At 28.9% G+C, this 12,261-nt stretch overlaps 1 protein-coding gene across 1 annotated transcript; it reads left to right on the top strand.

The window, feature by feature from the left end:
- Window positions 1-8,880: 8,880 nt before the first annotated feature.
- On the top strand, window positions 8,881-11,933 carry LOC113377303 (phospholipase D3-like). Its single transcript, XM_026617568.1, has 11 exons — window positions 8,881-9,144; window positions 9,216-9,325; window positions 9,400-9,555; window positions 9,628-9,808; window positions 9,875-10,012; window positions 10,075-10,197; window positions 10,388-10,456; window positions 10,533-10,664; window positions 10,735-10,874; window positions 10,944-11,118; window positions 11,420-11,933. Exons 1-11 carry the CDS (start codon window positions 9,034-9,036, stop codon window positions 11,708-11,710), a joined length of 1,626 nt encoding a protein of 541 aa, XP_026473353.1. The 5' UTR covers window positions 8,881-9,033; the 3' UTR covers window positions 11,711-11,933.
- The last annotated feature ends 328 nt before the right edge of the window (window positions 11,934-12,261 follow it).

The following is a 12,261-nucleotide window of genomic DNA, read 5'->3' as shown; positions in this document are numbered from 1 at the left end:
TGGTCTGCGGGCGTTATCATTTTGGTGGTGGAAACAGTGTTACGATGTACGGTATTGCAAGTTCGATGTAAGTAGATCACATTGAAATATACAACTAGTAGTGCACATGGCATAGTGCCTTAAGGAAAATTGCTGGAACTCTGCCCGTACCAATAATTAAATTTTTCATAAAATTGGATTTTTATATTTTTTTATTTCGAAATTATTTGAATTTGTTTTTTGAAACCAAATTGGCATTTTTTGGCACTTTTTATCCAATATCTTTGAAACGACTGGACCTGTCTTTGCCAAAAACTAATCAGCACGTCTCTTTAGCAATACGAATTGAATGTTTTTTAATTATTGAAATAGGTTGATCCGTGTTCCCGAAATCGTCGACAAAAATTCGTATCCGCACACACACAAACATACATCCATTTTTTCTAAAATATGCCAAAATGTTCAGAAGCCTTTGAAGCGTAAAGTATATAAAAATATTTTTTGAATTTTTTGAGATTTCTATAACTTAATAAGTTAATAATATGATTATGATGCTAGGCATTTTAAAGACAACGTTTATATTTATGTTTTTAACAAAAAACGACTCGACAGATTTTCACAAAAAACTAATCAATACCGTTCCCAACTGATACCTATATATAAATTTAAAGTTTTGATTTTTGCTCGTAATCTTTTGACTTTTCAAAAAGACTAAAATAAAAAAACACATACGCTAGAACTCGCTAGATTGTTTAATTTTTTATATAATTATTTGCAGTAAAAGTAACACTAGTATCTTCTACATATTGCAATTTATTTATTATATTTTCATTATAGTTACAGGGATATATGGCGCTAAGAACAGTTGTAAATTGTATAGTGAAATAAAAAATTTTAAAATCGACGTGGGGAAACATTAACGTTTGCTTATATTTTGTGAATTGCGACTGTTCTTTTGTAATAAATAATAGTAATAAACAATTTCAAACACGTTTTAGATCACATTATCTTGCTAATTCTTTTGAATTGATTGGAATAAAATGAGATTTTTTTAAAAAATAGTTTAATTCTTAATTATTTTTATATCTCTTTAATATTTGCTCACACATAAACTGTCCTGCTGATCTTTACTAAAATCAGTACGATTTCAAACTATCTTTATTCTTCAAACGGTTTTTGAATATTCAGAATAAATTCAGAAAATTTACACAATAACGATGCAGATTAAAATAAGTAAAAAGTTTATTATCTTAAAGGCACTTACAATTATTGAATATAAATTATTTATCGACTTTCATAAATCTTTTTTGAGTTTTTTCATGTAATCCGTAATTTTCCAAATCTACTTACACTAAAAAAAATCATCTCGTCTGTCAATATATGGATCATATTTATTGTAGACAAATATTAATAATTCTAATTAAGAACTTCTTATATATATATATATATATATATATATATATTATATATATACGTAGTCCATGCAGTTGTATAACTTTAAAATTAGTTCTAATTAAAATTGAGATACATCTTAGTTTCCAGACCTGTTTCAAATCCGACCACTAATTTATCTATTTGTTCGGTATAGAAATGGACAAACATTATTATAAGCGCAGGTAATATTATTCTCCAACACGCAATCCAATTTAAAATTTAGTAAAAAAGAAGGACTGAGAACCATTATCCTTAAAATTACAAAACAAATACGATTCGAATTAGACAAATTAAGTTTGAAGTTTGATTTCGAATTTGAATACTTCAAATTTATGTTCATATTCATTGTATTATTATTATCGTAATATGATACGTGTTATATTAAATAAAATGAAAACTAAAAATATATATATATATATATATATATATATATATATATATATATATATTGGCGTGGTCCTTAATATGAACATATTTGAATTTCCTGGCTCCCAAGGGCTCAAATGGTTCCAAATTGATAAAGAACAATTTTCTGAAAGTTTTAGCTTTTAATATTAACTCTTAGATAGCGCAATTCAATCAAACTTTGTATGGAAGTTGAGGGGGCAAACAGATCCAACGTCTTTCTTTTAATTTCATGCGTTATTTAAAATAGTATCATTAAAAAGTTGTACACTTTGCTTGTTTTGGAGATAGATAGAACGATGGTGGATCTTTTTACCCGCGGACGTTTAAGCTCCGATCTTCCCTATATATATATCACAATTCAAAATTTTATATTAAATATGAATTTGGGGGAGTATGGACAAAATAAGTCTGGCGAAGATTGGTGGTTATGATGTATGACTTATGTCCTTTTGAGTTTTTATTTGTGAACTGTCTTAAAAATTAGTATATAATTATGTCTTTGCCTCATATGCCATTTTGCTTGCACTATATTGACAAAATGGTTTTTGTGATTAGTTGCTTGATAAATATTTTATTAAATTAAAAAATTATTTTCATATTATATATTCTTTTTTGATACCGCTTTTAATTATTATTTTCCAGATATGAGACTTAAATAAAAATTGCATAACGGATATTTAAAGGATTTTTTTTACCATAAGAAGACTCTCAAGATCTACAAGCCTTAATTATTTAGTTATTAATTAAACTATTTGAATTTGATTACATTTTTTTCTTCAAGTTATTGTATTAGATATTACTAATGTTAGGCTTAATATTGTCTAATAGTTGTATTTTACTGTAATGAATTCAATCAAGATAATTTATTTTCTGTAATTATTAAATTTATTTCTGTATCCGTAATATAAATATAAACTAGCTGTAAGTGGAATTCTGTCTTAAGGCAATTAAGGCATCGTGCCTTAAGGCAAATTGCTGGAACTTCCCTTACCAACTTCCCGTAAAACGATTAACATTTTTGAAAAAAATTTACTTCGAAAAAATAAGATTTTTGAGAAACTATAAATTGGACAAAAAATTACTTTATTTTGAAAAGAAAAAAATTTTTTTTTTAAATTTAAAAAAAAAAATTTTTTCTTTATTTTGGCATATTTTGGAAGATCTGAACTTTTTTTCAAAGCAATCGTACTGCTTTAACTGCATAGAGACAAAATATAAACCCGCTTCGCTGTCTAACGGATAAACATTGGTACGGAACTCAGAGGAATGTGAACAAAATTTATACTTATTGTTAAAATCTCTATAAAATATCTGATAATTTGATGTGCATATGTCTAATGATCATTTTTGACCGCCAAATGGCATTTTTTTTACTTTTTTTGTTAGATCTCCGAAACCGCTAGACCTGCCCATATGAAAATTTGACCAATTCTTCATCTTGTCAATACAAGTAAAATGTTTTTTGAATTATTAAAATCGGACGCTCCGTTCTCTTAAAAACTTAGGTACCGTTTTTGGTACTTTTTGCCCCATATCTTCGGAACGGCTAGACCTGCCTCCGCCAAAAACTAATCAGCACGTCTCCTTATCAATACGAATCGAATGTTTTTTTAATTATTCAAATTGCTTCATCCGTGTTCCCGAAATCGTCGACGAAAATTTGTACCCGCGCACACATACATGCATACACACACACACACACATACACACACACACATACATCCATTTTTTCTAAGGTATGCCAAAATATTCAGAAACCTCTGAAACGTAAAGATATATAAAAATTTTCATTTTCGATTTTTTTGCGATTACTATAACTTACCCTACGGGAAGTTAATAAATATAAATATGGAACAATTTTTTGTCCACGTTTTCGGGCGCACGGAAAAATATGTTGGTCTAAAAATATTCAGAATGGCTTGAAACGTCAGGAAATATTAAAATTAGCAAATTGCATTCAAATAGACGTTTACTTTACTTTTTAATTAAAATTATACACAATTGATAATAGACATATTTATGATTAATTTTTGTGAAGATAATATTTTAAAAATTAAATATTTAGAGCAAAAACTAGAAAAGTGATACTCAAGTTCTAAAAGAAAATATTCCTTAAATTATTCCACTGTATTATTTTTTATTTCTAAAATTTGTATATTATGCCCTGTAAATAATTGTAAATATAAAGTATTTTTTTTATAAAGTATTATAGTTCCTACTTAATTAAAAGACTATTTTACTGGCAGCCAATGAACCTGAGTTGAGTAATATGACTATTGTATTGATACTTATTACAATATCGGTAAATAAACAAATATTAGTTTTATGTGCACTTCCGCAACTTCCTCTACTATAGCAGTATATATTGTATCATATTATTATACAATACTGTGTTAATAAATTGATATAATACTATTCTCGGTGCGCAGATTATTTCTTTATTTTATTTATGCTAATCGGCTACAGTTAATTTTACACAATACAACAAGATATTGTTTTAAGTTATTATACATTGTACGACACGCTGTTAATATTATTAGAAACTAGTTCACCATTTATTAAGCGATCCATAGCATTTTTCGATGCAAACATATCATGTTAACCCAGTGATTCCCAACCTGTGGGGCGCGCCCCCCTGGGGGGCGCTATACCGTTCCAAGGGGGGCGCAAAGCTGTTTCAAAAATATTATTTTTAAATGCTGAGTAAGTGTCAAAAACAAATCAGCAAAATACTTAAAGTACTTCTAAGAATGTTTGAGCTCAAAAAAGAAATTGCTATATTTCTTGCTGATAACAAAAGAGACGGAGCAATCTTGTTTTAGGACACAAAGTTCCTCGCAAAATTTGCGTATTTAGTTGATATTTTTCAAAGATTTAGCGATTTAAATAAATCAATGCAAGGATTTCAAATTCGTGCTTTTGTTCAGAAAGACAAGATTACGGCTTTTATGAAAAAATTAGAACTGTGTATAGCTAGTATCAAATAACTTTATAACTTTAAAATGTTTCCCACTTTTAAAATTACTTGTGTTACTGATGAAACAGAAGTAAGTAAAAATATTATTATTATATCAGTCATATGACTAGTCTACGAAACCAATTTTACTTTATCTAATTACGTCTAAATACAAATGGATTAGAAATCCATTTGTCATTGAGAAACATGATGATTTTGGTCATTCAACAGCAGAGCAGAAAATGATAATTGATTTATCTAGTGATAGCACATTGAAGCAGATGTTTCAGGACGAAAATATATTGTTGAGTTTTGGTTACCAGTAAAGGACGATTTTCCTACTTTGACAAATAATGCTTTAGAAATTTTATCACCATTTGTGAGATCTTACTTATGTGAAACAGAAAATTCTTATAATAAATAGTTATGTTTGTATGTATATTTTTTATAATACTGTGTATTATTTGGCATAATTTCAGTTATATTAAGTATATTTAAATTAAATTGTTAGAAAAATAAGAAGGGGGGGGGCGCAATATTTTTTTCATTCGGAAGGGGGGCGCAAGGAAGAAAAGGTTGGAAACCGCTGTGTTAACCAGTCAATTGTAACACCCTCTTTGAGTTTTGAGCACAGTTTTCGTCGTCAGAATCGAGGTGAAATGATGTTTTGGGGTAGAATGCCACTTACAACTACTCATTTTCTACCAACATAGCCTCTACATATCTACGTATCTTGAAGTTTGAAAATATGTTTTGTTTCTTATATTTTCAGAAACTGCAATCTAAAAGTCAATGGTCAAAGTTTTATATGCATGACGAGTATACCCGTCAATACACACAGTTCCGCCACTTCTTCATGGCGAGTATATTAGCCAATCACAATCAACTGGTTAATATATAATATGGTTTATTATTTTAGTTAAAAGATTATAAAATATTTTGTCAGATAGGTCGTTAATAAAAATTAAGACGTTTATTTCTAACTCAAGTTTACTACTATTTCCGATAAACTCAGGTGCGCCTAAAAAAAGTTTACAAAATTGATTTTCCTACGATCTTAGAGCTCTACGAATGATAACATTTCCGACGACATTGCAATTTTGACAAGAAATGCAAATTCTACATACATTATCCAAGTTTGTTGAATTGAATTTGTAAAAAATTATGAATACAATGAGTTCTTCGTGAAAGTGTTTTTGGAGTAACAGGATTAATTTTCCTTGTTCTTAGAAAAGCTTAAAATTTGTACAGTTTAATTGAGAATTTAGAAATATAGTTTGGTACTAGAAAGAGCATATTCAAAAATATAGTAAAAAGTTTGGGCTTTTAAAAATTTGGCGATAGTGCTCATGGTGATGACTGTAGTAGAGTAGAAAGTTTTTATACTAAGCCATTAATCCTGTTAATTTGGAAATTTTAAGATTGGTCCCTTGATAGTCCAATTTCTTGTTTTATAATAGAAATCCGATATTAAAGATAAATTGAAGCCATTAGATGAAACTCGATAAGAACTAGCGTTTTGCGAAGCGATTGGCCGTTCATTTCTCAAGAATTTGCTAATTTTACTTGCATAAAATACTCAATCGATTTTGAAAACTTATATTGCAACTAAAATAAAAGTCACGATTCAATTTCTCGGAATAAATAAGCACTGTCTAGGGACTGAATCCCCATTTTCTATTTTTCTCAGTCGTAATATGTATCCATTTTTTAACAGAACCCGTTTCAACAAACTCTCATGCTTCATTGTGCTGGGGTCTTCTAAACTTTAAAGTACTTTCTTAGTGTCGTCGGCGACTATACATTTGAATCTACCTGTATGGTTTCATGTTGTCGTATTTGCTAAGAGACTCTGCTTCGTTTTTCAGTATTGGCATTTTACGCTTGTGGTATTGAACACTTAGATCATTTCTTTTTCGATTCTATTAAATTAAAATTAAATTCAGGCGCAAAAATAAATCAGTAAACTAAGCAATAAGCAGAACAATAATTTACTTATCCCAGAATTATTAACCTTTTTTTATTTTTCCGTGCGGTAAGTTATTGTAATCGTTCAAAAATCGAAATTGAAAATTTTTGCATATCTTCACGTTTTCAAGGTTTCTGAACATTTTGGCATACTTCAGAAAAAATGGATGTGTGTGTGTAGCATGTGTTTTGTATGGATACAATTTTTCATCCAAAATTTCGGGCGCATCGATCAACCGATTTGTGTAACTCAAAAAACATTCGATCCCTACTGATGGAGAGACGTGCTGATTAGTTTGGAAAATGGAAACTCTGTTTTTGCGAGAATCATTCAAATCGGGCCGGGCACTCGACAAATACAAAAAATATTCAATTCGTAATGATAGGGAAAAGTGGTGATTAGTTTTTGGCAAAGACAGGTCCAGCCGTTTCGGAGATACGGAGCTAAATGTGTAAAAAAATGCAGTTTTTTAAGGAACGAAGCATCTGAATGATTCAAAAAACATTTTGCTTGTGTTGATGAAACGATTGTTTTTGGGGAAAGCAAAAAAAAAATTTTTATTCTAAAAATATATATTTTTTTTGAATATCGAAAATAATTCATATTTTAATTTTAATTCTAGCTAAAATTCTAAAGTTTACTTATATACTTGAAATAAATAATATTAATTTGCAGTTTAGTTTATAATTCTTAGAAATATGAGATAATTTCCTTGATTGTAACTTCCTTCCATCAAGTTCTGTTCATTTGCTTTTCATGTAAACTTATATAAACGTTATCGTCCAATTTATAAGCTTATATTTTGTCTATAAAATACGAATAATGAGAGTTTCAATGCTTATAATAATATATTTGAAAACATTCAATATTCCTCAAATATACGAGAAATATTACGGGAAGTTTCAGCAATTTACCTTAAGGCACGATGCCATACACAACTTGTTGTGTTTAATTATTTATGCGGTTAATGATGTTTATATTGATATTACATTACAAACAAAATATTTATACATAAAATAAAGGGTGGCTCATTTAAAAATTCAAATTTAATTTTGCTATAAAATGAAAACGGCTCAATATTTTTCAATGTTTGAACATTGATTTAATAGGTTAATTCATGACATTTATTTATGAAAAATAATTTCGACCCATTTTTCTTCGAAAATGAAGAAGGAACCGCCGTAACCGTCAATGGCGATCGCACCGCGCAATGTTGAACAATTGGTTCTTTGAAGAAATTGCAGCTGAAGACTTGGACGATATTTGGTTCCAACAGGACGATGCAACGAGTCATACAATCGATGTTTTACGCCGCATTTTCGGAAATCGAATAATCAGCAAAAATGCTGATGTGAATTGGCCACCAAAAAGCTGCGATTTGACGCCATTGGATTATTATCTTTGTGGAGCGGTGAAACATAAATGCTATGCAAACAATCCAGAAACAATTCAAGACCTCAAGACCGGAATTCGAGCTGCTATTGCTGAGATAATGCCCGAAACAATCGAAAATGTACTCAAAAATTGGGTGCATCGAATGGGCTACAGCCAAGTCAGCCTTTGTGGTCATTTGACAGAAATTATTTTTCATAAATAAATGTCATGAATAAACCTATTAAATAAATGTTCAACCATTGAAAAATATTGAGACGTTTTCATTTTATTTTCATTTTTATATATTTTATATTTTAAATTCCAATTTTTAAATTGTCCCCACTATATATTTTATGTTCCCGTATTTACAGGTGTTACCCCTTAAGTTAGATTATTATATATTATTTGATATAATTATATATTATTTATTAAGTATTCTATAGATTATATAAATCAGAAAATTACGGATAATATGCTATATTATATATCCGAATCTCATGACGCTTATTTATCTATGCCGAATCTCGTGACGCCCTTTTCGACGATGCTACCGCATTTTTCTCATATATTGCATGCCGACTAGATTCTAATGCCGGCCCTGAATATATGGTCTCGAGTTCATATGATACCTGGATATATCCGATTACCCGCTGACACTCACATTCGTGTAATGAGATCGTGTTGCAACTTCAAGGTGGTGGTAGTAAACATATATCGATATGTTGATTTCAGCTTGTGTTTACTGTGTTGACAGGTGCACGTGTTGTGCGTGCTGTCAAAAAGTTCAATGGTGTAGCGTGATAATAACGATGTCCTTAGCTTTTAAGTCTTCTTTCCATATATTATGATCTGTTATATATTTAATTAATTGTATTGTATTTTTAACTGTATTTCGACAATAGTAATTTATTTAATGAAAATGAACTACGAAGCAGATTTAGCTTGCAATGAAGCTCGAAGAAATTCTTTCAAAAAAAACAGAGAACGTCGAAAGTTAGATATTCAAAATTCTGCCGATTCGAAGGTTTTTAAGCAGTTTTATTTAAAATTACTTTTAAAGGTACATTCTATTGTAATATTTTATTTACTCTTTAGGGTATTGTAGAAAATGAAATTTCTTCATTTAGTCCAATAAGTGCAGATGACGATTTATGGGAAAGAACACAGATGCTACGGCAAGAGCAAGAGGAAAGTCGTCGCACTAGGTACATCTTCCTTTTAAATTTTTACTCTTGAGACTCCTTATACAGTATACTTTAATTGAACATTTAACTTCTAGGTGGATTTGTAAGCCTTCATGCCTCCCGATCTCAATAATTTTAATTTTAATAGTCCTTGTTGTTTTACTACCACTACTTGACCATTCTCCAGATAAACTTCATGTTGTTAATCGAAAAATAGTGAAAGGACCTAAGTCATGTGAAGATAACTGCCAGTAAATATTAAAGTTATATTTTTAATACAAGTAGAACAAATTTATTTTATCATTGAAAATTCAATATTTTAGAATTCATTTAACTGAAACTATACCTGAGGGCTTAATTTATCCAGTTAACAGTATCATGCCTCCTTCGACCTATGAAAGTTGGATGAATTTGATCAATGCAGCAAGTGAAACAATTGATATAGCATCATTTTATTGGACACTTCGTTTAAATGAGGTACATCAACATGCTTCTTCCCAAAAGGTATGGTAGTATTATGATTACTTTTTATAAACATTTCAGTACTGCATGTGTCTCGTATGATTTTAGGGGGAAGATATATTTCAAGCATTAAAAGCTGCAGGGTCAGAGCGAAATATAACTTTACGTATTGCTCAAAATATTCCAAATGATAACACTGGACCAAATTCTGATACTGAAACATTGGCATTAGAGAATGCAGCTACTGTATAAGTTAATATAACTATTTATTTTTAATTTCTTGTACCATCTTGAACTAATTATTTTAGGTGAAGAGCTTAAATTTTACAAATATGGTTGGAGGTGGAGTTTTACATACAAAATTATGGATTATTGATAAAAAACACATCTATTTAGGAAGTGCTAATATGGATTGGCGATCATTAACACAAGTATGTTTATTCACATGATTGATAAGATATTTGATTTGTGATAAGTCACTGTTATAATCTATAAAGAAGATTGATTTTTATTTTGCTATGAATGTCGTTTGCAAGTATAGTCCAAAGTACAGAAACAAAATATTGAAAAATATAACAATATATATATATGGTGATAAAAAATTTCGTTTCTTTTTTTTAGGTCAAAGAAATGGGTATAGTGGCTTATGATTGTCCATGTTTAGCAAATGATATAGCAAAGATTTTTGATGTATGTATTAATATAATGTAATATAAATAACATAATACTTTTTTATACAATGATGATTGTTTTATATAAATATCAGGTTTATTGGCTTGCTGCCGAAGCTAACTCCACTATACCAAAAATTTGGCCAGAAAATCTTGCTACCGAGTTTAATATTGCCAATCCTATGCATACCGTAGTCAATAATATTTCTTATGGAACATATATTTCTGTATGTTACAATTTCAAGTAATCATAGTGTTTGATGTATGAAATTTAACATTACTTTAAATTATTTATAGAGTTCTCCACCTCCTATGAGTACTATGGGTCGTACAGATGATATTGATTCAATATTAAATGTTATTGCAAATGCAAAGGAGTTTATTTATATAGCAGTAATGGATTATTTTCCTTTAACAATTTACACACCCACACAAAAGTATGATTAAATATGTAATCTGATTTATTATCTTAACTTAATTATTTATTACATTAATATTTATTTTAGATTTTGGCCCATTATTGATAACGCTTTGCGGAAAGCCGCTATTGAAAATAATGTGAGAGTTTTTATGTTGATTAGCTGGTGGAAACATTCTCGTCCCACAGAAGATAATTTTTTAAGATCCCTTGTTAATCTTTCGGGTGTTGGTCAAGGAAACAAAACAGTTGATATTCAAGTGGTATGTATTAAATGAATTAATGATAGTTAAATAACAATAGACAATCATAGTTTAAAATATCTTAATATTTAACAATAATTTATTGAATGAAACGGATTAATAAATGATCCTCTGTTGTTTTATAGTATTCTTATTAAGCATTGCTGGAGCATAATTATTAGTATAAATGCCTATAACCATGGCCTATAATTTAAATAGCATTATTTTTATAAAATAAAAGTGTTTTTTTAGTTTTAATGAAATTAATTATTTTTGTGTTATATATGGATTTTTGAACAAATAGTTTTCTTGCATGTTTAAGAAACGATTTGTTGTGCCTGCTTCTCCTGAACAAAATGAGATACCTTTCGCTCGTGTAAACCATAATAAATACATGGTTACTGACAATACAGCTTATATTGGTACTTCAAACTGGAGTGGTGATTATTTCATCAATACAGCTGGTATTGGTTTTATACTAGAAGATATTGAGAATAAAATTAATGAAACAGAAAACATTAAAGTAGCTGAGTCACTGCGAAAACAATTGCTAGAAGTGTTTGAAAGAGATTGGTATTCAGTATATGCCAAAAATTTATTTAGACAAATTTAATGACTGTGTTTTATTGCTTGTACTTGTACTTAACTTCTTCAGGGCAATAGATATTATTGACGATCTTAATTAAATATTAATGCAAATTTTATATGTGGACTGTACAAATTGCTGCCTCTTTAGAATATTATATAGAAGTATTTTCATACACATTTTTTCTTTCATATTTTTTAAAAAAAATTAAATATAAATTTTTTTGTTAATAAAAACAAAATGCACAAGTTCAGACTCACAACTAGTAAAATAATTTTAAAAAAATGCGTAAGAATATAAAACTGATCAGTCTTCTTTAGTGCCTTCATTATATCATGTATGAAGTAATTACTCTAGTTTTTATGGTAAAATATTGTTTAACAGTTTGATTTGTGATGTATCTAAGATTACAAGTATAATAATTTTTTATAATTTTATTGTGTTCATTATTCCTATATTTTTTAAATAGTATAGCTATATGCATAGATTATATATATATATATATATATATATATATATATATATATATATTGATATTGATGAGTTATTTAGAATCGGGCAATAACACCAAGCAAAAA

This window comes from Ctenocephalides felis, unplaced genomic scaffold, assembly GCF_003426905.1.
Source record: "Ctenocephalides felis isolate EL2017-DRISC unplaced genomic scaffold, ASM342690v1 CF-g0.4_SCAFFOLD_01886, whole genome shotgun sequence".
Lineage (NCBI taxonomy): Eukaryota > Metazoa > Arthropoda > Insecta > Siphonaptera > Pulicidae > Ctenocephalides > Ctenocephalides felis.
Note: the sequence above shows the minus strand (reverse complement) of the source record. Positions and strands in the feature narration are given on the sequence as shown.

What these genes read in the sequence shown, in the direction of transcription:
- LOC113377303 (XM_026617568.1), top strand. Translation starts at nt 9,034, where the DNA reads ATGAAAATGAACTACGAAGCAGATTTAGCTTGCAATGAAGCTCGAAGA. An exon ending in GAGGAAAGTCGTCGCACTAG is followed by an intron (nt 9,326 to 9,399) that starts GTACATCTTCCT and finishes TTTAACTTCTAG; the next exon opens with GTGGATTTGTAAGCCTTCAT. An exon ending in CATTAGAGAATGCAGCTACT is followed by an intron (nt 10,013 to 10,074) that starts GTATAAGTTAAT and finishes TAATTATTTTAG; the next exon opens with GTGAAGAGCTTAAATTTTAC.